General features: G+C 38.7%; 1 protein-coding gene and 1 pseudogene across 4 annotated transcripts; one reads left to right on the top strand and one right to left on the bottom strand.

The window, feature by feature from the left end:
• Positions 1–1,723: 1,723 nt before the first annotated feature.
• On the bottom strand, positions 1,724–23,163 carry SRSF12 (serine and arginine rich splicing factor 12). 3 transcript variants are annotated; one of them, XM_079939286.1, is made up of 5 exons: positions 22,978–23,163; positions 14,596–14,702; positions 13,176–13,277; positions 12,859–13,000; positions 1,724–6,841 (listed from the first exon to the last, which is right to left on the bottom strand). In XM_079939286.1, exons 1-5 carry the CDS (start codon positions 23,040–23,042, stop codon positions 6,472–6,474), a joined length of 786 nt encoding a protein of 261 aa, XP_079795412.1. In that variant the 5' UTR covers positions 23,043–23,163; the 3' UTR covers positions 1,724–6,471. The 3 variants fall into 3 exon arrangements, with proteins under 3 accessions (XP_079795412.1, XP_079795414.1, XP_079795413.1); XM_079939288.1 differs by lacking the exon at positions 14,596–14,702 and adding an exon at positions 14,125–14,471 and having other exon boundaries at positions 13,176–13,287; positions 22,978–23,109; XM_079939287.1 differs by lacking the exon at positions 14,596–14,702 and adding an exon at positions 14,125–14,471 and having other exon boundaries at positions 13,176–13,299; positions 22,978–23,109.
• Positions 23,164–25,978: 2,815 nt separating this feature from the next.
• LOC307195269 (high mobility group protein B3-like) lies at positions 25,979–26,592 on the top strand (annotated as a pseudogene). The gene has a single exon. The product of its transcript is annotated as a high mobility group protein B3-like (transcript).
• The last annotated feature ends 727 nt before the right edge of the window (positions 26,593–27,319 follow it).

The raw sequence follows: 27,319 nt of genomic DNA on the forward strand, positions 1-27,319 counted from the left end.
CAACCAAGATTTTTGATCACTCTTTAATTGGAATAGCCCACTTATGAATATTCCAATTTTCAAAAATTTACTATATGTTAAATTCAAAATAATTGAGGAAAAGATTGATGGAAATATATGTGATAAAACAAGCATAACTTTTAACTGTAGAATCTACGTAGTGGGTATATGGGTGTTCATTGTAAGATTATTTTCTTATTAAAGAATTTTACAACAAAATGTTAACAGAATTCGGGAAAGTTAACGCTGCTTTTACTAGTTCACTCCAACATTACACAGAAGTTGAGTATTTGCCAATAATTCCAAAAGCTCACTTACATGTAACATTAAGCACAAATAAGTCAATCTTTTGATGTAAACTTTGAATATCCTAAATGTTTTTTCTTTGCTCTTTCAACTAGGCTGGTTAGTTGGTTATAACACTTCTAAAATAATGGAACAATTCTAGTCAATGACTGAAATACCAAAGCCATTGTAAATAAGAACTGAAAGATTAGAGAAAGGATACTGTATTTAAGCATTGTCTTATTTGGGAAATGTGACAGTTGACATTTAATGTTAATGTTGAAATAAATGTTAAAGCTTGAAGAAACTTTAATTAGGAGAGGATAAAGAGGTAGGTGGAGACTATAAAGATTCTGAAGGGCATTTATAATAACTGCCCATGGTTTGAGGGGAAAGTTAAAGAATTATCTAACATGGAATAACTTGAACTTCAAGTAGCGTAAGGAAGTGTGTCTGTCTGAGATTCCCAAAGAAGAAAGGGGATGGCCGAAGGGCTGGTGAGCACTGAGTGACCAGGAGGTAGAAGGGCAAAGCAGGGTGCAACTCTTAACACTTGGTTGGCGCCTACTCTTTAAAGCCTTTAATGTTGAATTAATATCAGTGGAGTTAATGGAAAGTTAAAAGCATTTAAAATTATTCCTTAAGTGTATTTCCACTTTCCATGATAGATATTCATGTAAAAACACCACCTTCTAGTCAAGGTAGATAAAAGGTGGACAAAAGTGCAGTCACCAAAACCTCTTACAGTATCAGTTATATTTGACTACGGACAGGCAGCTAAGAGCACCTCATACAAGTGCTTTTCATGTATATTTTATTTTTATTTTTTAATAGATCTTTGACTATAATTGCTTCACAGTACTGTTAGTTTCTGTTGTACACCGAAGTGAATCAGCCATATGCATACATATGTCCCCATATCCCCTCCCTCTTGCGTCTCCCTCCCACCCTCCCTATCCCACTCCTCTAGGGCATCGCAAAGCACCGAGATGATCTCCCTGTGCTGTGCGGCTGCTTCCCACTAGCTATCTATTTTACACTTGGTAGTGTATACATGTCAATGCTACTCTCACTTCGCCCCAGCTTCCCACTCCCACCCCGTGTCCTCAAGTCCATTCTCCATGTCTACATCTTTATTCCTGCCCTGCAACTAGGTTCATCAGTACCATTTTTTTTTGATTCCATATATATGCGTTAGAATACAGTATTTGTTTTTCTTTCTGATATACTTCACTCTGTATGACAGACTCTGACACCTCACTACAAATAAATTTTAGAAAATTTTTTATCCATGTTTTTAAGTGGTATTTTTAAAAAAATCCCACATAGATTATATGGCAAGAGTAGGGAATTATAAAGTATAAAATAACACCAAAAATGGTTAGACTTTGTATACACATTAAAAATTATAATGAATATTCTAACAAAACTAGAGCATTAGTTTTGCTAATTCAGTTACATTTAACATTTTAAGGCCCAAATCTTAAGGTTTACCGACAATGTGAATGTTAATGCTTTTCCTTAAGGTTCTTATGAAATTATATAAATATTTTACGTGTTAAAATAAATTTAAGCAACATTCCATCTCATTTTTAAAATATAAGAATGCCCTGAAGAGTCAGACCAGTTATACAGCTTATGTCGATTTTGAAAAAAGGTCTTCAACAGAGTACTTTTTCTCAAGGTGTAAAGTAGTATTCCCACGAAGCAGACACCACCTCACAAATGTCACAGGAATGGCTCTTAACTTCCCCCACAAAGAAATCCACTGAATTTTTCTTAGTATTGAAAAAAAAAAAAAAAAAAAAAAAAAAAAAGGCTATCACTTGAGCCTGGAAGACTATTTTATATTGAGATTTTTGTTGAAATTAGTCAATTTAACAGCATTTTAAGTCTATACTATAAGGAGTAAGCCAAGAAAACTAGAATGTGGTTTTCCTCAATTTCTATGGACCCATTTCTAAAAAGCATATAGTTCTTAGGCATTTAGTTCACAGAATTATACTCCTAAATTAGAAAAGTGGTAATTTTGCTTCTTGTTTCAATTACACTTTTTCTGAGAAACTGCTCATCCTACACAAGCTGCAATACATAAGATCAAACAGTAATAAACATGCAATCAATCCATTTCTAGCACAAAGCACTGATTACTGGCTAGATAGTCTCATCTGGAGAGACTGACCCTTTAAATTTTCTATCTGCATTCTGAAAGAACCTGAAACCTGACATACCCTAAGATATTCCTGATTTTAATTTGTAACGTTACTAGTTCATAAACTTACAGGTAGGTTGAATATGGTGTTTTGAAACATGTGAACCAAACATATGCTTTAAATCACATAATACATTTAAAAAACAGTAACCATTAACCCACTGAGCATCCATCTATCTCCACAAGTTGATACTATTTCTTTTCATAAATTCAAAATTGTGGTACATTCCTAGAACATAAGATTCAAGAAAGACTAATCATATAACCCTTTCCCCAAAATAAAATAAAAACATTATACCTTTTTTTTGGAAAATACTACTGATGTGGTATAGTATCCTATGTATATTTTTAAATTCAGTCTTTCCTCACATGATTCCTTTAAATGAAAAATGGTATTTGTCATTATTGTGAAGTACTGTTTTAACTTGAATGAAGTTCAATCAACCTGGAATATCTAACACTTCTATAAGGGAATATTATATTTCTAAATAGGTTTTTGACTATAGTATCTCTACACTTAATTTGCTTCTTTTCAAAAGATGTACCCAATTTAATTCTATAATCACAGTCAATCCATCAATTACAGTCCATTCACCTTCTCTGTGGGCTGTCCCAGCTCTGTTGTGTTCCTGGGATGGGATCAGTGCATTAGGGGCATTCTCTGAGCAGTGGGGGCCAGGCCCTAGCCCAGTCAGGAATGAAGTGCTTACTCCCCCAAGGCTGTCTGTGTGAGGCAATGGGGCCTTGTCTGGGATGCACAAAGCTGTGGTTAATTTGCTTAATTTTAAGAGCATCTTTTTAAAGGTACATGATATAAAATTTCCAGAGGGCCTAAATTGACATGGTTCGATCAATGCCAGAGCTAATGTTATGATCCTAAATACCCTAGTTTCATCAAGGGAGTAATTTAGATGCTAAGTTCATAATCTTCATTTAATACTTAAATTTTTCTAATCAAATATATGAGTTTTGAGAGTAATATCCGTATGTCTCACTGAACCACTGGTCCTTAAAATACCAAGAGTCACGGACTTGTTTGAATATCTAGAGGACCTAGATCTGAAGCTTCGGTTTCATGATACCAGATTAAGATCTCCTGCGTAAGTAGCATGTATTTATTTATACAGATACCCCAAATATTCTACCACCCTGTCTGGAAAACAAATTTAATTTTTAACTCTAAATAAGAAATTACAATTTTAATGTAGTATAGAAGAATTATAAAAGTATTTCTAAACGCTTCTTCCTTTAAACTTCGACTAATTTTGCTTCATGCAATGGAATTGGAATAAAGGCAGAAATTCTTATTTGTAATACAACAGCATGTCTTAGAATAGTCGTTATCTCAGATAACATATAAAGTCCTGAAATTAGTTAATATTTTACATTTAAAAATAAACAGCCCAGAGGCACAAGATTAAACCGCAGACTACAGATAAAAAATTTGGCATATTCCCCCATTACGTTTGCAGCTACAAAATACCAGCTGCTACACAGAAATGTGAATTATTCATGGGGAGAAAGAAACCAAGCAGTCATGGTGGCCACCTTTATCTTCTTTGACATTAACTTATCCTCTATGAATCTTGAACAAATGGAGGTAGGTAGTGCCCCTACACCAAACATAGGAAGTACCTGAGTAAATATATTATCTTTACAGGAAATGATCACAGATGTGTGATACATTTGCTTTATTTAACAATCTTACTCTAAGTATCCTCTCTTAAAAGGTCCAAGAAACAATTCTACAGCAGAAGTGAACCCTAGAATAGATGTACCCAGAGGACAATTTTCCAGGGTATCAGCACAACTGCCAATCAATTTCCACTCAGTCACAGAACCCATTTTCACTGAACCCTATAATCATTTCCTTTCCAAATTCTATTCTCTCCTTTTCCTCTCAATATTATCTTAGTTTAGCATATATCTGCGAAAGACTTTTTTCTTCCAAAAAGACAAGCATGGTGATCAGGGAGGGCCGTATGGAGCCCAGCCACCACCCAGCTCCAAAGTGTAATGGTTGTGTGACCTTGTGCATGTCATTTAACCTCTCTGCGTCTCACTTACCTTATCTGCAGTGGTACTGACCTCATAAAGCTGTTGTGATGAGCGAGTAATGTAAAACTTACAGGGCAGTGCCAAGCACATAGTAAATGATCAGAAAGTTTAAACTATTATCATTCCAGTTTTTCCATCAAACCAAACAGTACCCTCCCCCTAAGCAGCCCAGGGATTACAGTGGAAAACCAAATCAGAGATAAATCGAAGGATTAAGCATGTTCAGAAACACTGCCTTATTAACTTTTTACTAAGATATAATGATTAAATGTAAAGACACTATAATCAACTCCTAATTAGTATTTGGAATAACTACATATATGTGTATGTAAACCCAAACATTTACTTAGAAGATACAAAAAAATCAGTATTTGTCTTGCTCTTTCTTCAGACTGTTCTCTCAATTTTCAATACTGCCACATAATTTTATAACTAAATTTTTATTACATTTGAACACTTCAAAGAGCTATAATTTTGAAATAAATTTTGCTATGATTAGAGAAAATCTACTCAGAAAGTACAATATACATGAATTTACGGTACCTGTCCAAATATTACCAGCATATAAATTATTTTGTAAAGTTATTTCTTACACACAGGATGTAAAATGCAAAAAAAAGATGGAATTTGTATTCAGAACAAATAGAAGCAATATTGGCTCCTATATGCTAAAAATATAAGACATATTTTTTTTCTAAAGCACTCTAGATACAAATATTAACTGTATGGGCTGAGAACTTTTAATTTCAATGTAATTCAACAAGGTACACAAGTAGAGCTCTATAAATATATCCCCTGTAATAACCATATGCAAAACCATTTTATCACAAATACTACCAAAACCCTCTGAAAAACATAATCTACAAACACATTTTTAAAGAAATTCTTAGTTTTAACAACTACAAAAGCAATGAATATCAATAAAGCTATTTGGCTTAAAAAAATGAAGGGCAGTGTAATGTAAATCCCAATACTGCAAAGTTGTTTTTTGAGGAGGCAGTCTTGAGTTTCTTAATACAAGGTACTAAACATTTCCAAAAATAAATAAGAGTTATTCTATACAGTTTAAAGTCATCAGCTAGAGCTCTAAAAAGAAAAATTAAGCAGTAGATGAAAAGTAGGTATGCAGAATTAACAGTATAAAGTATGATTTTTATACAAAATGTACCACTCTTCAAATGTGTAAGGCTTGATATGAATTTTTGGACTATGAGTGTTGCACATCATTTTTAGTCTCAAACCATTCAAAATTCAGAATTTTTATAACGTTTTAATATTTCTGAAGTGAATAAATATGGTATAGAATGCAATTTAATGTCAACTTATCTATACTGTTCCACCCAGTAAAAATAAAACCTTTTTTGAGCTCAGGAAAGAATGTATCTTTTGAACACTTGATCTCTCTATAAACTCTACTTTTAGAAATGTCAGAATTTTGTAATATGAACTAATATCCATCAGGAATTGGCCCAAGTTTAAAGAGAAAACAAAAAGGAGACGTAAGATGTCAAATAGTCTTCAGTTTGCCCTATGCGATTATACAGTCATAATTACTTTTTACATGAAAGAAAAGTGCTTTAAAGTAAAAAATACTTTCGTAAAAGTTATTAGTATTATTCTTAACATCCAAGTCTAATTTTCCAAATTAGTTCCATTTCCTTTGAAAAGTACCCTTCTGCCACAATGTAAACAAAAAATGGTCCATAAAATGGGACATTACTCACATCATAATTTGTGGTATGGGCCCTTAAATCGAGACCAAATCTTAACCCAAGATAGAGAGATTTTATCTCTTGCACATGCCCAAAATAACTAATATCAACTCACTCTTTCTGTAAGCCTTGAAGAATTTTTATTTAACATAACGAGAGGTTTAATAACATATTAAATACTACGTAGCACTCTTCTGTCGCTGTTCACCAACTGTTTTTATGACGGTAACTCCGAGATCTGGAATGCGATCGAAAATGAGAGTGTTTTGCTGTTTGTGCTTTAGTTTCAGAATTGGTATACCCTTTGGGAGATTTACATGGGGATCTTGCTATGGAGTCAGAATGTCTTCCATGTGATCTTGATTTTGTTCCTGAGCTAGTCTGCTTTTGAGGTGAGCTTGATTGTGATTTTCCTATCGACTTGGACCTTTTTTGCAAGGACTTGGACCGTGACCGTCCTCTAGAACCAGAATTCCTTCTTGGGGTTCTTGACTGCCTTGCTGAGGTAGATCGCCTTGGTAGTGATTTGGAGCGAGATTTAGACTGGCTGTAAGAAAATCGCCTGTGTCGGGACCTGCAAACATCCATAATATCAGAGTATGTATTTCACACAAAAATACATAATAGGTTAGGAAACAACACTTTCAGGAACTTATATACTTTACATAACATTAGTTATGTTTTTATTGGATAAGCTAAAAGAAACTCTAATTTTATCATGCATGCTTCTGGTTCAAACATAAGTACAAGTTTGTAATATCTGACCAAAAGATTTGACTTTGCTAGATATCAATGTATCTTATGAGCCAGTTCTGAAAAATATATTTATTTTGCATATTTAGTCTGGGTTACATAATCCTAAGAGGTTAGAAAATCTGAAGGGAAAAAAAAGAAAGAAAGAAAATATTTAAAGCTTATCAAATGTTTATAAAGACATAAACCTAGATGGAGGACTTCTGAATCTTGCCATGACAGAGCAGCTTGTTCTAGACTAATCTTCCCATAGAAAAGAGCTATGTAAAAAAGGTAGACAACATTTATAAAACAACTGTTAAAAGGCACTGGAGAATTACCAACACAAGCAGAACTCGAGGGGTTATAAGCCATGGCTCTTTTCCTAAGACCATTTTCCAAATGCCAGCATGGCAGACTTGAGCCCAACTAGAAAACAGCTATTGGACTAAGCTGCAGAGACAGAAGTTAGAATTCAGGGCCACGAAAATGGCTAGGACTGGAGAGACGAAAATCCCAGAGGTGAGGACACCGCAGGCAACCCCCATCCCCTAAGATCTGCCTACAAGTTCTCCTCAGGTTGCTGGCCATCTTCCAAGTTGCACATGCACAGGATGAGACTCTAAGAGGTCAGCAGAAAACAGCAGCTGGAAGATTTAAGAACTTAGCTGAGCAAGAGGGAGGGGATATGGGGATATATGTATAGCTGATTCACTTTGTTATAAAGCAGAAACACACCATTGTAAAGCAATTATACTCCAATAAAGATGTTAAAAAAAAAAAAGAACTTAGCTGAAATTTTCTCAGATACAGAGTTGCTGGTGAGAGGGCTGGAATTCAAGCCCCCCAAAAGGTCAAGGAGCCTTGAGTGACAACGCAGGCTTTCAATTAAGAAGTCAGAAGGGCCTCATCCTCCAGGTTAAGGGTCATGCCCTAGGAGTAAGTGTAAAGCTGAAATGGATCAGCCTTAACAGTGCCTCAAACCAAGCCCTGACAGGATCAAGGTGATCTGCCAATGCTCTGCCTGCTAGAAGAAAACAGCTTTCTTTGGAGAATCATATCATCCAAAACCTCTATAATCTTTCAACAGTAATGTCCAACATCCAATAAAAAATTATGAGGTAGGGCTTCCCTGGTGGCGCAGTGGTTGAGAGTCTGCCTGCCGATGCAGGGGACACTGGTTCGTGCCCCGGTCCGGGAGGATCCCACATGCCGCGGAGCGGCTGGGCCCGTGAGCCATGGCCGCTGAGCCTGCACGAACGGAGCGTGTACAACGGGAGAGGCCACAACAGTGAAAAGTGCCCGCGTACCACAAAAAAAATAAATAAATAAATTATGAGGTATGTGAAAAACAGAAAAAAATGACTAAAAGCTAAGGAAAATAAAACGAAAGAGACCCAAAATAATTTGGATATTGGCATTATTCAGAAAATAATTTTTTAAATTACTATGATTAATATGTTCAAGAAAATAAGGGAATTCCCTGGCATTCCAGTGGTTAGTACCCTGAGCTTCCACTTCAGGGGGCCCAGGTTTGATCCCTGGTCAAGGAACTAAGATCCCACAAGCCACGCGGCACAGCCCAAAAAATACAAAAAAAAAAGAAAAGAAGAGGAAAAGACAAAGAAATAAAAAAGATGGGGAATTTAAACAATACTGGAATCTATAAAAAGAATCAAATGGACATTTTAGAACCAACAACATGATAGTCGAACTTAAAAAAGTCATTAGATGGATTTAATAGCAGTCTAGATACAGCAGAAGTAAGAAATAGCAAACTGGTTATTAGAAAAATATTATAATGAAACACAATGAGAAAAGAAGTTTTAAGAAATCCAGAACAGAGCATAAGAGTTATTTGGTACATACTCACGTGGCCTAAGGGAAAAATTGAATAAGGTACAAGCAATGTTTGAAGAGATGATGGCCTAGAATTTTCCAAAACTAATGAAAGGCATAATAACTCACAATTTCAAGGAACTCAGTAAACCTCAGGTAGAATAAACACAAAGGAACCTATGCTGGGCATGTCACAGTGAAATTGCTGAAAACCAAAGTCAGAGAAAAATCTGAAAATCTGCTAGAGAACAGTAGACACATTACCTTCAAAGGAGCAACATTAAGACTGACTGTGGATATCAGAACAATGGAATGACATTATTAAAGAAAGAAAAAAACTTCCTGCCAACTTATAACACTATCTTCAGCAAAAATATCTTTCAAAAATGAATATAAAGATGTTTTCAGACAAACTGAGTGAATTCACTGCCATTAGACTTGTACTCTAACAAACGGTAAAAATGCTTCAAGATGAAGGAAAATAATCCCAGGTAGAAGCATGGAACTACACGAAGGAACAAAGAACACTGGAAAGTATAAACATATTGATGTAGAATATATTTTAGAATAAAAGCACAGTCTTTTATTTTATTTTAATTTTTTTAAAAGCACAGTTTTTTAGAAATTGTTTCATTCCTATTGTAGATAGTTGTAGAAAACAAAATGGGAAAATTGTCCTTGGGGAAAAAAAATTCTAACGTAAGAAAGAAAAAGGATGCATATAAACACTACTACATATAAAATAGATAACCAACAAGGACCTACTGTATAGCACAGGGAACTACACTCAATATTTTGTAATAACCTATAAGGGAAAAGAATCTGAAAAAGAATATATATATATAAATGAATCACTGTGCTGTACATGTGAAACTAACAGAACACTGTAAATCAACTACACTTCAATAAAACTTAAAAAAAAAAGGATGCTATATTTGGACTAGGGGCCATTTTAACATTCTTCAGGAATATTTAGGAGTATATACACATTCACTGACACAAATTTAACAAAGATTTATGGAATATCTGAGTAAGGGACTACTGATAAATGCTAGGGATATTAAGCATTAAGACAAAAGTCCTTGCTCCACAAAGAGTTCAGTCTAATGATAGCAGCAAACTAGTTTTTTCCCACATCCACTAAAGGCAAAAGCAGTGACCTCTTTTTATCTAAGGTAATACAACACATACATTGAATATATTTATAGTACATGTTAGACTTATCTATATGCTGACCCATACACATACACACACATACAATCTGATCCTTATGAAACTTAAAAGCTGGGTAAGATTTGCATTCTCTATAATACAACTTTACAAATAAAAAACACTGAGGTCAGAGAGGTTAAGCAACGGTCTTATAACTAGAACAGAGCAGAACAGCATTGTCTTACAAGAAAATGTGGTTTTTTCTTTTTTTTTTTTTTTTTGGACGCTCTGCATGCAGGATCTTAGTTCCCCGACCAAGGATCAAACCCAAGGCCCCCTGCAGGGGAAGTGCGGAGTCTTAACCACTGTACCACCAGGGAGTCCCCGTTCTTTCTATTCCTGATACACCATGATGACTGGGATAACTGACAGACTTCTTTTTTGTTTTTTCTCCAGCCAAGTAGTATACTGCCACTAGAAGGCAGAAAATGCTGTGAATGTTCTAGTTAATCAAGGCTCTAACACATTTGGAAACTGCTTATATTCTTAATGAATCAGATGGGCAATTTTTTCCTTTTCTTTTAAAACTAAGTCTTTTTCACCAAGGCCAGTAGATATTATTCAATAAATTAGGGCAGTGCTGCTTTACATACAATATTACATCTATTTTGATTTTTGGTTTATTAACCATTCATTAATTTATAGTAATGTGAACTGTTGAACATCACTTTCTTACTATTCATGTCCTTCATGAAGCCAGAAGCAGTACCATTGGTACTGATGTGACTTTCCTATACACATGGCATGTAAAATTTCTTAATTTGTTCCCACATTTTACGTTCTATAAATGTAACTTGTATTTGAGTGTATCAGTGTCAAAATCTCAAATCATCAGTAGGAAAATGGCTATCCCTTAGCCATGGAACAAAATGGATTATTCTCCACAGACACAAGGGAGATTTATATTCTTATACTATCAAAGTATGATAAAAAGAATCAAATTCCAGAACACAGTATGACTGTTCCTAAATATTTCTTTACCAATCTTGGTGATGGCTCAATCCTGACCTGGGTTCTTCTGGCTTATAAAAGGAGCTTGGGCTTCCCTGGTGGTGCAGTGGTTGGGAGTCCGCCTGCCGATGCAGGGGACGCGGGTTCATGCCCCGGTCCGGGGGGATCCCACGTGCCGCGGAGTGGCTGTGCCCGTGGGCCGTGGCCGCTGGGCCTGCGCATCCGGAGCCTATTGCTCCGCGGCGGGAGAGGCCGCAGCGGTGAGAGGCCCACGTACCACAAAAAAAAAAAAAAGGAGCTTAAGGCTTCCTTCTACTTGCATGCCTCCCTCAGAATGAGCCAAAATCAAAGCATTTGATTCATATCCAAGGAGAGGGACCGAGCCGACATGTAAGATTCTAGGGCTCTGAAGAGGCCACATCTTCTAGTAATCAAGATTCTTGGATATTTCTCTGTTCCTATCTTTTCTTTCCACTTGGCTGGAGGGACTGGAGCCAGGCCACTTCACAGTCTTGTTTTTAGAACTAGGGACTTGGGGCAAGGACTCTCTGTCTAGCTCTGGTACATATATTCCTATGTTGGGCTTTTCCTTGTCTAGGCTCTTGGAGTTGAGGAATGGAAGGACTGGAGTAAAAGTGAGCAGTTCTGCAGATCATTTTTGATTTGAGGCTATGTCGTCAGGGGACAGCGTAGGGGTACAATATATGGCCCAGGAAAGCCAACTCTTTTTCTTTCTTTCTTTCTTTTTTTTTTTTTGGCTGCACAGCTCAGCATGTGGGATCTTAGTTCCCCAACCAGGGATCAAATCCTCGCCCCCTGCAGTGGAAGCACAGAGTCTTAACCACTGGACCACCAGGGAAGTCCCCAGGAGAGCCAACTCTTATTACTCATAGAAAGAGGATACTAGTGTAAACGCTGATCATTCTTCAAGGACAGAATTCACCTTAAAATTCTACATGCCTATGAAAAAAATCACAGCATTAAAACTCAAGATAAATAGTGCCTAAGTGTTTAGGAATTTAGGCATGCTAGTACAATTTCAGTTATTACTTAAATAGCTTCACCAAGTAATTAATTTCCATTGTGATTTACTATTATTCTAACAGAAACAAACTCCTAGCAGGCAAAATAGATAACTTGCAAATATCTTTTTCTGAAAAATCTACCACTTTTATGTCTTCTTCCTACAATACTACCATACTTGGAATATATTCTTGAAAATAATTTGCCTTTTATAAATATATTGATTTACATTAACTTTAGTCAACTTCCTTTCACAGTGATTACACTGTATTTCTTATGAGTTTTTAATCATAATACTTCAAGATTCTTAATCTGGGGGTTCATTTAGGAAAATTTTATTTTTTTTAAATCCTCATTTTATTTGTCAAGTATACTTTTTTTTTTTTTTTTTTTTTTTTTGCGGTACGCGGGCCTTTCACTGTTGTGGCCTCTCCCGCCGCGGAGCACAGGCTCCGGACGCGCAGGCCCAGCGGCCATGGCTCACGGGCCCAGCCGCTCCGCGGCATGTGGGATCTTCCCGGACCAGGGCACGAACCCGTGTCCGCTGCATCGGCAGGCGGACTCCCAACCACTGTGCCACCAGGGAAGCCCAAGTATACACTTTTTAATTTTTCGTTTTTTCCTCAGTACATATTATCTTTCTACTAAAAAGGTTAAAGTTAAGTCTGTCATGAAATGAAAACACTGGAAGGTATCTAATAAACCCAAGTTAAAATAACAATACATGACAAACAGAGAAGAGCATATCCTTCTACAAAAGTTGTTTCTTTTATGTATATTAAATAAAATGATTCTGGTGGCCTGTTTTTGAAAACTCTTTAATTTTGTACTCACTCTTTAAGGCTATCAGACCGCCGCCTATTTCTTCCCCATGAAGAACTCCTACTTCGAGTTCTCCTTTGGCTGGGGCTTCTTGATCTCCTGTGATCACTTGGAGAACAAGGGTGACGTTCTTTTGATTTCATTTGGCCTGGTGCTAGAATATGAAGTTCAAGATTTATAATTCATTACCTGAAAACCTCAATAAATAACCACTCAATAAATAAACTACTCGAATAGTATTTTCGGAAAGAATTTTAAATTAAAAAAATCAGTCATTGCTGAAATTCATTCTGCTAAATAAACAAGATCCACTATTTAGTCACACTTACTTTTGCGATCACCTTGTGCAAACTGTATTTCAATCTGACGGCCACATACCCACTTTCTATTGAGGTTATAAAGAGCATCTTCAGCATCACGAACATCTTCAAATATGACTAGCTGTTAAGGACACTTTGAACATCAGATATCAAATAAAAATATTATTTTTAAAGAATTATTTACATGTGACATGAAATTATTAGGAAAACAAGCTCAAGTTATTAAGCTCACATCTCTAATATAATATGAATAATCAGAAAAAAGTCACTTATTATCAAAACAAATGCCCCATTATGATTCAGAAGAGTGAATCTAAAAATAAAAACAGAAACAAATCTCTATATTTTTAATGTATACATCAGTGTAGCTGTAGTATGCATGTACAATTAGAAACATGTTATGAGAAAAAGATAAGTCCAACATTGGCTAGTATTATCAAATAAACTGTTTAGGACTCACTCCCTTCTGTTAGGTAAAAGATTTATCAGGTTTTTCACTGAAAAAAAATCAGCATGCAGAAATCTTTATTCTGAAATTAAAATTACTCTTTCATTAAAAGGCTTTTTAAATTAATTTAGGAGAAATTACTTATAAACAAAAGTGCACACATATAAGTGAGCTAAAACATATATTCAAAACTGATTTGGTTCTTTAAAAATGATATTTAACTTTGAACCTACTGCTTTAGAATACCTTTATGTTTTTATTATTTGGGATATGATTATAAAAGATATAAACAATCTGCAAATATCTGGAATTACATATATTGATTCCTAATACCCCACTAAACTCCCTTATATATATAAATTATATATTAAACCTAAATAAATGGAAACAAATTATATAAAACGACTAAATAGTTGTATTTCAGGAGGTTGTTGCTGGATTAACTTTTTTAAAAATAGAAAACAGAAAAAGCTCAAGTAATGCAATACAAAATGAGACTTTGGCAATTACCTCAATGTCACTTGATCTTGAACCTTGACCTTTATTCTTTAGGGCTTGCAAGATGGACTTTATAAGAGACGCAGAACCAACAACATCAGACTTGGCTTTGATTCTGGAACTCTGAGTAAATGTAGGAAAGCCGAAGTCTCAACCTGGTGTTGGCTTTGTCTTTTGCTTGATAAAGACTTCCCCTCTTCCAGGTCTTTATATCTGTGTCCACCCTCCCTCTTTACTCCTTGATGCTTGAACTTTAGGTGCCTTTTGTCTCGCCTGCTCGGTTTATGCTTGGATTCTAGCTAACAGGTTGGTTCAAACTGAGGGGCGCTTGCCAGCTACTGTGGACTGCTTTAGATTTTCTGAGATAAAGAAATAAACACATTTAATTAGGCAGTATTAATCTCATAAAATATACTCCTGAGTACATATATGTATATGCAAATGTATGTAGTCTATTCACATGCACACAGTAAAATAAAGGATATTGAACATAAGCAAATCCTCTCGGGCGGCGAGTGTAGAAGTCAAGTGGAATGTAAACGTCTACTATAGGGCCATATCGACCAAACTCACGGCGCAAGTCCTCAGGCCTGAAGTGTTTTAGAAATAAGGTAAAGAAATATGAATAGCTGGATTAAAATATTTTGCCTACAGAAATCCAGTTGAAACCTTCAAAAGAAAGTATATTATCTGGACTAGCATTATCTAAAATTGTCTCTCACAGGAATCACCCAGGATTTAGCAAAGAAGGAAAAAATAAAGAAAACAACAAATTCTCAGGTCTCATTTTTGGAGATTCTGATTCATGACATCTGGAAATCTGTACTTTTACAAGCAGTGGGCTTTTATGCTTAGTCAGGTTGAGGAAACACTAACCGAGGACATCCACTTTTTTTTTGCTTTTTTTAATTGAAGTATAGTTGATTTACAATACTGTGTTAGTTTCAGGTGTATAGCACAGTGATTCAGAGTGTGTATATATGTATGTGTGTGTGTGTATATATATACATTCCTTTTCAGATTCTTTTCCCTTATAGGTTATTACAAAATATTGAGTACAGTTCCCTGTACTATACAATATAGGTCCTTGTTGGTTACCTATTTTATATATAGCATATCCACTTCTGAAAGTTACTCCTATTACAAGACTTTTCAATTGTCAATATACAGAGAGTTCTATTAACTCATTAAGAACACATTCATCTCACTATAATTTCACATTTTATGTTCACTGTTTTCAGATAGCGAGAATTAGATTCTAAAGAAGTCCTAAAATTATTTCTCAGGCTTTAAAGAAAAATGGTTGCTTTACTAGTAAACATAAAGCAAAAATAACTACCATAATCTCAAATTTGACAAGTATTTTTGAGTCACTTATATGCTTTCTACTGTGATAGGTACTAAAGAGGGGACACCAAAGAAATACATGGCATAATATTTGTCTTCATGGAGCTACAATTTAACTGAAGAGATAAAATACTTAGCATTAATAGCTGACAGTTATAATGCATTTATAAATTCCCATAACAACAGATGTTTACAGATGAGGGCACAGACAAGTGACCTCACCTAAGGTCACGAAGCCAGCAAGCAACAGAGCTGGAAGCAAACTCCCACAGTCTGACACTAATCTGGGTTTGTAACCACTCTACCCTGCTGCCTCGTGGAGATCTTAAAGATTCAAAATCAAGCTATGAGCACAAAACACGGCTCAGAAGATATAAGAGTATTTCAAAACATATTGTGTAGAAAAAAGACCCTAAGATGACTGCAAAGCTTCTACCTTGGGCAAATGGAAGAAAGATGGTGTCCATGATAAAAATTAGATAGCTGGAAAAGTCAGTTCAATATAAGAGGGAGGAGAGGCAAAAGAAGAAACTTTCAGGGTTAGAAATGCCAAATCTGAGGTGATGGTGGAATATCTGTAAGAATTCTGTAAGCAACTGATAACGGTGACTATACGAATTATATTAGTTATTATATTAGTTATATTAGTTATTTTCTTTTCAAGACCAGAAGTCAGTGATTAATGCTAGAGATTGGATTTAGGAGTTATTACATAAAGATTCAACTAACACTGACTAAGTAGCCACTATATACCAGGGAGTGCCGGCAATATTATGACAAACTTTATTATATTTTTACTATTATATTTATTTCATTTAATACTCAATATAACATGTTTAATTGTCTGCCTTCTCTGAGAGACTATTAACTTTAGATTTAGAGGACAGTGATAATGTCTTTTTTCTTCTGTTTATTCATTCAACAAATACTTATTGAATATGTACTATGGGCCAGGCTCTAGGAATATGATAGAGAACAAGAAAAACACAATTCCTGCTCCCATAAAACATACACTACAGGGTAAAGATTCTCAACCATTCCTGAATATTGCAATCATCTGTGAAGGAGATATTATAGCAACAGGCATTCCAGCCTGATGCATTAATCTTTGACCTAATTCGTGCTTCCCATGGTGAGCCCCAGTTATGTTTAAAGTTTTTAAAGGTTTCATAGGCAATTCTGAGGCTCAGGATTGAGAATCGCTTCTAAAGCAGGTGTCTTCACTAGTGTATCTCAGTACCTAGCATAGTTGCTTGGCACACAGTAGGCGCTCAGTATGCATCTGCTGTATTAATGAGCAAAGAACACATTGTTACCATTTACTAGTCAAGGAGACAGAGTGAGAGCAGTCACCTTGCCCAGAGGTACACACAGCCAGTAGCAAAGCTAGTATTCAAATAAATGTCTTAGGGGGCAACCAATTCCATTAACCAAATATGAGTGGCTGACAGAAGAGGATCCTAGATAATATAAAAGAGGCTGGAGCAGTGTGTGTGTCACAGAGGCTTAGAATCCCAGAAGTCTGAAGGAACAAATCTCAAAAGAGCTGGTTCTCTTTCATTGTCTCCACTCCCTCACCTGTGAGCTGTTGTTTTGTTTTCATTTATTTTTGCATTTTTGATGTGATCTATTTTGACATTCAGAAATGTATAGAGATAATAAACACCCATGTATCTACCAACAAGATTTATTATATCTCAACACTTGCCCTATTTGCTGTAATTTTTAGTATTAAGAAATATTACATCCTCCTACCTTAGAAACAACCGTTGGTGTTCCTCATTCCTCTGCATAACTTTGTATTTCTACTGCAAATGCACATAAATGGTATCAAACTATCTGTAAAATTCTCTACCTTTCCTTCTCCTCCCTTGAGATTTCTCCATGTAGCTCTAGTTCACTCATTTTAACTCTGTATTGGTATGGTTATGAATAAACCACAATTTATTCATACATCTTTCTGTGGATGAACATTTTAAAATGCTTCTTTTTTAAACTGCAAACGGTGCTAGAGCGCACATTATGATGCGTGTGCTTCCTAGAGCTCTTCAGAGTTCTCTGGGATGTACCACTAGCTATGCAACTGATGGGTTGGAGAGTACAAATATCTTCAGCTTCATTACATGCTCTCCAAAGTAGCCAAATCCACTTAAACTCCTCAAGACATGCATCAGAATTTCTAAGGATCCAACTCCTCACTAACATCTTTTACTCCTTGCCATTCTGAAGGATATAAAGTGAATGTGTATCTCATTATTTGAATTTTAATTTACCTAAACACCAGTGAGGTGCAACATCTTTACATGCTTATGGGTCATTTATTCCAGGGGCAGAATTTCTGGGTTTTTAGAGAGGATGTATATATTTAATTTCTATGAAAGAGCCAAACAGTTCTGCAAAGTGGTTGCACCATTTTATACTGCCACCACCAACATGTAAGTTTCAGTTGTGCCAGTCTTTGTCAACACTTGGTATTGTCAGTCTTTTTAATTTTAGCCATTCAAGTGGGTGTTAAGTGGAATCTCACTGTGGTTTTAATTTGCATTTCTGCAACAACAAATGATGCTGAGCACTTTTTCATGTGCTAAATGGACATTCGGATATTTTTCTCTTGAAAGTGTTTTTTGCCCATTTTTAATAATAACATCTGTCTTTTTATTATTGAGTTGTAAAAGTGCATTATTATTCTGAGAAAAAGTCCTTTGTGAGATACATGTTTTGTGAATATTTTTTCCCAGTCTTTGGCTTGCCTATTTACTTTCTTAATGCTATTTTTTAATGAACGGAAATTTTCATTTTGGAGAAATCTATCAATATTCCTTTTTCTTTTATGGTAATTACTGTCTTTGTTCTATAAGAAATCTCTGCCTATCCCCAAGTCATGAAGATATTCTCCCATGCTTTCTTCTACAAGCTTTACAGTTTCATCTTTTACATTTCAATTGATGATCCAGTTCAAATTACGTGAAGTAGAGGCTGCAGCACATTTTTTTCATAAAATTAGTACATACATCCAGTTGTTACAACACCATTTGTTGAAAAGACTTTCCTTTCTCTAATGGCTTTAATGCCTTTGTCAAAAATCAAATGACTCTATATGTATGGATTATTTATGGACCCTCTATTCTGTTCTACTGATATATTTGTCTATCCTTAGACCAATATCAAACTGTTTTGAGTACTGTAACTTTTTAGTAAATCTTTAAGTCAGGTAGTATAAATCTTCCAGCTTCAATGACCTTTTTCAAAATTATTTTGGCTATTCTAGATCCTTTTGTATATTAATATATTTTAGAATTAACTTGTTAGTCTCTATTTTTTAAAAAGCATTTGATCAGGAGTGCCTTGAATCTATAATCAATTGGGACTGAATTGATAACTTAATAAAATTTCATCTTTCAATCTAAGAACAAAGTATATCTATCAATTTATGTTGGTCTTTGATCTCTCTTGGCAACGTGTTATAGTCTCCTTCAATGCAAAGGTTTTTACGTGTTTTTTTGTGAAACTTATTCCTATGTTTTTATGTTTGTTTTTTTAAATAAATTTATTTATTTATAGCTGCGTTGGGTCTTCATCATTGGGTCTTCGTTGCTGCGTGCAGGCCCTCTAGTTGTGGCAAGTGGGGGCCACTCCTCGCTGCGGTGCGCGGGCCTCTCATCGCAGTGGCTTGTCATTGCTCTAGGTGCACGGGCTTCAGTAGTTGTGGCACGTGGGCTCAGCAACCATAGCTCGTGGGCTCTAGAGCGCAGGCTCAGCAGTTGTGGTGCAGGGGCCCAGTTGCTCCGCGGCATGTGGGATCCCCCCAGACGTGGGATCAAACCCGTGTCCCCTGCACTGGCAGGCAGACTCCCAACCACTGCGCCACCAGGGAAGTCCCACCTAAGTATGTTTTTAATACTAAGATAAATGGAATTAAAATTTTTTTCATTATTTGTTTGCTGTTAGTATACAGAAATAGAATTTTCACTAAGTTTACCTCATATCCTAATAACTCACTGAAACTCATTACTAATTACTATAGCTTTATGTAAACAAACATGTCACCTAAGAATAGGGACAGGTTTTACTTTTACCTTTATAATTTTTATGTCTTTTTTTTCTTGCCTTGTTGCATTGGTTAGGACTTGCAATAAAATGCTAAATAGAGGTTGTGAGAGTGGACATCCTTGTCTTATGAGAGGAAAGCATTCAGTTTCATCATTAAGTATGTTATTGGCTATAGGTTTTTCACAGATGTCCTTTATTAAGCTGAGGAAGTTCCCTTCTCTTCCTAGTTTGCTGAGACTTCTTATCATGAATCTCGCTGGATTTTGTTTAATGCTTTTTCTACATGACCACTGATATCAATATAAATGTAGCCTCATACACACTGTAACCAAAGAATGCTATTAAGTATATCCAAGAGAAGTACTTAATGGGTACTCCCCAACCTAACATAATGGGAAGCATCAAAGTGGGAATGTTTTGAGATTTCGACATTACTTTGTTCCAACAGAAAACTATATCTGACATTAAAAAGATTACTGTACACAAAATGCCAAGATTTAAAATTAATATTCTTCCTGGTCCACATCTTACTTCACCAGTGAAGAGAAACATAACACAAATTATAAAATTTTAAAATCTTTCTTTAGTTCTTGTGCTCAATTTCATTCCTAACAAATTTAATGCTAACCTATAATGTGTTTTAATGTCTTGTGCTTTATCATATGTATTAAAATGGCCACTTCAAAGAAACATTTAAAATAAAATTTGGCTTTGTTATAAAACTAACATTAGATAAAATATGAAAACAAGATAAAGAAAACCACTCAGGCTTCCCTGGTGGCGCAGTGGTTGGGAGTCCGCCTGCCGATGCAGGGGACGCGGGTTTGTGCCCCGGTCCAGGAAGATCCCACATGCCGCAGAGCGGCTGGGCCCGTGAGCCATGGCCACTGAGCCTGCGCGTCCGGAGCCTGTGCTCCGCAACGGGAGAGGCCACAGCAGTGAGAGGCCCGCGTACCGCAAAAAAAACAAAAAAAAAAAGATAAAGAAAACCACTCAAAGGGATTTCTTTCCAGGATCATTTTCTATAATATATATATAGATTTTCCCTTCATTTTTTTATGTAATTGAATTCAAACTGTATTTATAATTTTATACCCTGTTTGTTTTAACATATATCCCAATGATTTTCTTTATAAGCATACCAAATGTTAAAGCTAATTTAAAACATGTCTAGGGGCCTTCCCTGGTGGCGCAGTGGTTAAGAATCCGCCTGCCAATACAGGGGACACGGGTTCGAACCCTGGCCTGGGAAGATCCCACATGCCACGGAGCAACTAAGCCCGTGCACCACAACTACTGATCCTGTGCTCTAGAGCCTGTGAGCACGTGCCACAACTACTGAAGCCCATGTGCCTAGAGCCTGTGCTCTGCAACAAGAGAAGCCACTGCAATGAGTGAGGCCCACGCACCGCAACAAAGAGTAGCTCCTGTTCGCCTCAACTAGAGAAAGCCCACATGCAGCAACAAAGACCCAACACAGCCAAAAATAAAATTAATTAATTATAAATAAATAAAATGTGTCTAGGTGTCATATTGCTAGTTAACTTAGACTATATGCCACCTTGTACAAAAAAAACTATTAATTAAGGTTACATGTGACGATTCTACTTTCATAACATTACTCAACAGCTGTGCAGTTTTAGGAAAGATACTTAATGTCTCTAAATCTCAGATTCTTATCTGTTATATAAGGTTACTGAAAATTTAATAAGATAACATAGTACAGTTTTTAGTACAGTGCCTGGTATACAGTGAGTACTCAACAAATGTTAGCGATTATTATAATTTCATTAATACAAACCTCCTAGATTTTGACTGTCCCCCAGTGGCAGTGATAGAAAGTCGTGAAAAAAATGGAAAAGGAAATCAATAAATCTCAATTATCAGTCTTGATTATCTAGATCAGAGGTCATGTGTCACATGTGTATATGTTTTGTTTGGCCTACACAATGTTTAAACATTTAAAACAAGTCCAAATGTCTATACAGCAGTTATCAGCTGAAGCTTGGTAGCAGTCACTGTCCCGCTGAGATGGCACATGTTCTTTTTCATTTGCCAGGGTCCATACCATCCTACTGTCCCTTAACGTGACATCTTCACTCATTCATATTACCCTGGCTGGCCCCTGTGGCCATTAGAATTGGAAACCTTTCATTTTTCTGTAGGCACACTGGAGAGGCTTGATCTTATTCAGTATTCAAGTGGTCTGTTTAACTGTGGGAATTGTTTTAATCTTACCCAAGTTATAAATTTTGCTTGTTTCCTATGTAATATATTGATTAAACAGGTTGAGAGAAGAAATGTAAACACAGGCATCTTTAGGATGTTAAAGTATATTAACTCACAGTTTACAGTTGTGACATATATATATAATAGCAGGGATCAAATTTTTTAAAAAGACCTAACATTTACTTCTCAAAGGTAAATTATGATGATTACTCCTGATGGCTCTGGAGTCAAGCGCTCCAATATGTTTCCAGCTGTGAAGCCCCAGGTAAGTCATTAACACGCTGACTTGCAGCTTTCCCTTATGTACAATAAGATAATCCTGCATACCTATAAAGTTTGGGATGGTGCTGGAGAGTAAATTAAGCAAGCCCAGTGATACGAAAATGTCTGTTATTTTAGACATTTATCAAAATGTCCACCCGCCCCGGCATTCCTTCTGGCCCCTATTAAGAGAGAAGGACACTGTTAAAGAATTCATTCCTTAACATCTATGTTCAGGTACTATGTAGACAGAATTCTCCAAAGAGGGGCGGGTGGTTTGAGTGCATCAGAACCGACCAGGGAAGTCTATCCAAACCGTTATGATGGGTGTTTATATTGCACTCAGAACTTTAAAGAAAAACACAGAAATCTCATCCACTGAAGTTATCCTTTGTATATAGTATAAAACTGTGCAACGAATAAAATTTAACCAGCACCACCTGTAAGTAGACCAGACTACCGACTACAGGCAAAGAGAATCGTAAGGCCCAAGGTACGCATTATTCCGTAACGCGTTCTCACCATCCCCAATTCCTTCCCATTTAGGAGGCAAGATGCGCGGCACCGGTACAGCGACAAAGGGGCGAGACCCAGGCACCCACCCGAGGAACACTGAGGGCCAGAGGCGGGGAGGGACCGGCTCCCGGGCAAGAGTCAGCCGGCGCTCCGCCGGTTCTCGCGGTGGGGATGGGTACCGGCCCGCCGCCCAGGTGCCGGGAGCGGTCAAGCGCTACGGGGCCCGGAAGCGGGGCCGCAGTGGGGCGGAACGCCGGCCGGGAGGGCGGAGGCGCGAGTCCCGCCCAGGCCCCGAGTAGCCCGAGGGCTCCCGCCGGTCCCGGGAAGGGCTCCTCCGCGGAGCGCCCCGGCCCAGCCGGCGGGGAGGCGCTAGGCAGACCCGCGGGCCGCCGCCGGGCTCCGCCCCGCGGCCGTTACCCGCCCCTCCCCCGCGCCCCAACCTGAGGCGGCACCGCCGCTCACCTGGTGGCGTCCGCGACGTTCCTGACGAACAGGGAGGTGTTGGGGGGCCTCGTGTAGCGAGACATGACCGCTTCCTTCGTTCCCTCCGGGTCTGCCCGTGGCCGCCGGGCTCGCTCCGTCTCCTGCTGCCGCCGCAGCCAAAGCAGCTCCGCCGGCCCCCGGCGCGACCCCCTCCCCTCCGCCTCGGCCCCGCCAGCGCGCAGCCGCAGAGGCGGGCGCGGGGGAAGCGCTGCGCGGCGCGAGTCAGTCTGTGCGGACCTCGCGGGGGCGGGGGCGGGGGCGGGGGCGGCGCCGACGCCGACGCCCAGCGGGGTGCGGGGAGGGGGCGACGCGGCGTGCCAGGATTCCAGGGCGTCTGAAAAGGGGGCGGTGCAGGAGACCAGGGGTTGAGGGGATCAGGAGAGGGGGTCGCGCGGGGGTCCCGGAGTCAAATGGGATTCGGGGAGGAGACGACTGGGGTCAGAGTGTAACAGGAGGGCAGGAACCAGAGCGGTTGTAGGGGCTGAAGCGGATGAGCCGGGGGCTAGAGAGCTTCCGGAGAGAGGGTGTCACGAGGGGGGAGTGGGCGGGGTGAAGGCTGAGTTCAACCGCGCAACGGCCGCTTGGATGCTGGGGCCTTCATTCTTGCATCCTCAGCCCAAGGCGGGGGCAATTGTTCCGCCTCCTGTCCCCTTTAGTGTTGAGACTCTTTAGGCTTTCAAACTGGGAGGATTTTTTTCTATGTGTTTTGATTCTTCATCCATTATTCATTGAGGGTACGCCGTTCAGCTCTGAGTACGTTCATTCAAGTGTTTATTGAGCACCTGCTATGCACCAGGAACTATTTTAGGTGCGTTTTAGAGCAACGAACAAAAGAGGCCAAGTCCCAGTCCTCAGAGAGCTTACATCACATCGATGAGTGAAGACCAGACAATAAAAGAATGAACAAATGCATACATGGTGTAGAGGGAATCAATGAAAATGCAGAGGCAATTAAGCAAATTTAAATTATCCTCTTCACGTCTCTCCAAACATATCCATCCTCTTCTGGTTATCCTCCTGCCTTCACATTTGCTCCTGTGGTCAGTACAGCCTGTTACCAGGACTGTAGCCAGGTGACTTGTAATTGTTAGTAGCACCCCTTTTCAGAAGTGGTCGCTTTTGGAGGGTAAATAATATGGTCACCCTACCTAGCATACAGCGGTCTCAAAGGCTGTGAGAGTTTACCAAAGTCGGCAAATGCTTCTGGAATAGTGGCCATTCATTCAAAAAGTGATTGCTATGGCAAAGCAAGCTCAGGCCTGGCCTGGGAATATAAGGGGTGGGTGAGGGCCCCCCATTCTCAGGAAGCTTACAGTTTGGCAGAGGAGGCAGACTCGAATTATGGCACTAATAAACACACAAACTAGGCTAAGGGCTATGAAAAGAGCTACATGCTGCTAGAAGGGTACCTTATGGGGCTTGGTGAGCAGGCCTAGAGGGTCACTGAACTTTTCCCTGAGGAGTGTTGGAGAAATATTTGAAGAATGAAGAGGAGCAATCCATGCACTGGAACAGCATGTGCAAAGGCTTTGAGGCAATACAGGAAATGAAAGGAGGCAAACAGGAGCGTCAGGCTGGAGAAGAACAGGAAAATGAGGCTGGGGAGCAGGCTGAGTGTATGATAGGGAAGTTTGGAATGCTGACCATATGGGTTTGCTAGGGCTCTTGGAACAAATTACCACAAACTCAGTAGTTTAAGCTGATAGAAACGTATTCTCTCACAGTTCAGGGGGCCAGAAGTCTGAAGTCCAGGTGTTGGCAGGGTCACACTCTCTCCAAAGGCACTCGGAGGGATCCTTCCTTGCTTCTTCTGGTCCCTGGTGCCTCTGATCTCTGCTTCCGTCTTCATGCGGCTTTCTCCTCTTTGTCTTACGAGGACACTTGTAATTTTTTTGGTTTTTTTTGGCTGTGCCACGTGGCATGCGGGATCTTAGTTCCCCCACCACGGCTCAAACCCGAGCCCCCTGAAGTGGTAGTGTGGAGTCTTAACCACTGGACTGCCAGGGAAGTCCCAGGACACTTATCATTGGATTTAGGGCCCACCCAGGTAATCCAAGATGATCTCATCTCAAGATCCTTAATTGTATCTGAAAAGACCCTTTTTCTAAATAAGATCAGGACTTGGTTATGTCTTTTCTGGGGCCACCATTCAACCCACTACACTGACCTTGCAGAGAAAAGAGACTTGGGAGGAGGTGAGAGTTATTAATAAACCTCCCCCCTGACATATTAAGTGGAGTAAAAATTCAGTAGACTCTGTGTAAACCATGAACCTATTTAGTTAAAAATATGTGTATTGGTATGTTCATTTATAAATAGAATTGTTTCTAGGTGGAGGCATTACACTCTGATTTTCACTTCTTACCTTTGGTACTGTCAGATTAATTTATTTTAATTATTTATTTTTGGCTGCATTGGGTTTTCATTGCTGCATTCGGGCTTTCTCTAGTTGCGGTGAGCAGGGTTTACTCTTCGTTGCGGCGCGCGGGCTTCTCATTGCAGTGGTTTCTCTTGTTGTGGAGCACGGGCTCTAGGCGCGAGGGCTCAGTAGCCGTGGCTCACAGGTTCTAGAGAGCAGGTTCAGTAGTTGTGGCGTGTGGGCTTAGTTGCTCCATGGCATGTGGGATCTTCCCTGACCAGGGATCGAACCCCTGCATTGGCAGGCGGATTCTTAACCACTGTGCCACCAGGGAAGCCCCTGTCATATTATTTTTAAATACTTTTTATAATTGGAAAAACCCTACAAAGCTCTTTACAGTTTGAAAAAAGCTTTTATTGGGATAACTGAAAAGACTTAGTGACTAGGTAGGAGGTTTTTTTCCTGTTCCTATTGATAGAAGTATTTGAGGAAAGGAACAAACTGTGGAAGGAGGAAATTAGAAACTTGAACTTTAAAGGTAGCTGGAATTGATTTAAAATAAGTTATGGAGCGCACAGCTGTGGAGCGCTGAGCCACGCGTCATGCCCTGCGCTGCCCAGACTAGCGAACAATACAGTCAAGATGGCTAAAGGTGACCCAAGAAACCAAAGGGCAAGATGTCTGCTTATGCCTTCTTTGTGCAGATGTGCAGAGAGGAACATAAGAAGAAAAACCCCGAGGTCCCTGACAATTTTGCAGAATTTTCCAATAAGTGCTCTGAGTGGTAGAAGACAATGTCCTGGAAAGAGAAGTCTAAATTTAATGAAATGGCAAAGGCAGATAAAGTGCTCTATGATCGGGAAATGAAGGATTACGGACTAGCTAAGGGAGGCAAGAAGAAGAAGGACTCGAATGCCCCCAAGAGGCCACCGTCTGGATTTTTCCTGTTCTGTTCCGAATTCCGCCCCAAGGTCAAATCTACAAACCTTGGCATCTCTATTGGAGATGTGGCAAAGAAGCTGGGCGAGATATGGAATAACTTAAGTGACAGCGAGAAGCAGCCATATATCAAAAAGGCAGCGAAGCTGAAGGAGAAATACGAGAAGGATGTCTCAGACTATAAGTCTAAAGGGAAGTTTGATGGCGCCAAGGGTCCTGCTAAAGTTGCCCGGAAAAAGGTGTAAGAGGAAGACGAAGAAGACGAGGACGAAGAGGAGGAGGAGGAGGATGAATAAAAAAAGGGGCTTCCCTGGTGGCGCAGTGGTTGAGAGTCCGCCTGCCGATGCAGGGGACGCGGGTTCGTGCCCCGGTCCGGGAAGGATCCCACAGCGGCTGGGCCTGTGAGCTGTGGCCGCTGAGCCTGCGCGTCCGGAGCCTGTGCTCCGCAATGGGAGAGGCCACAACAGTGAGAGGCCCGCGTACCGCAAAAAAAAAAAAAAAAAAAAAAAAAAAAAAAAAATTAAAATAGAGGCACATACGAATTTATTTCTAATGTTTGAAACTTTACTCCTAAGCCCTGTCTCTGGGGAAACTGCTGGTAACACACTTGTTGTCATTTAGAATCCAAGCGCTTATGATTTCCCCCTCACTTTCCACCTACCTTCACACACTCAGCTGGCTATCTCTTCCCTTTTTGTCACTCTGGAGCATCTATTCCAAATGGTAAACAAGAGAAACACTACCCTCTCAATTTCACCTATAGATTTTTTGGGAAGGAGTATGAAAGGAGAAAATGACTGTCTCTAGCTTATTTGTAAAGTTTAAAATTTAAGGCTACCTCTATTTCTAATAACCACAGATAATCAAGGCTGGTTTATAAGAACAAACAATGTACTTTTGTTTTTTGCTTTATATTTATTTAAAGTTTTGTCGATGTACAACATTATGTTAGTTTCAGGTGTACTACATAGTGATTTCACATTTACATACATTATGAAATGATCACCACAATAAGTCTAATAA

This window comes from Stenella coeruleoalba (assembly GCF_951394435.1).
Source record: "Stenella coeruleoalba genome assembly, chromosome: 12".
NCBI lineage: Eukaryota > Metazoa > Chordata > Mammalia > Artiodactyla > Delphinidae > Stenella > Stenella coeruleoalba.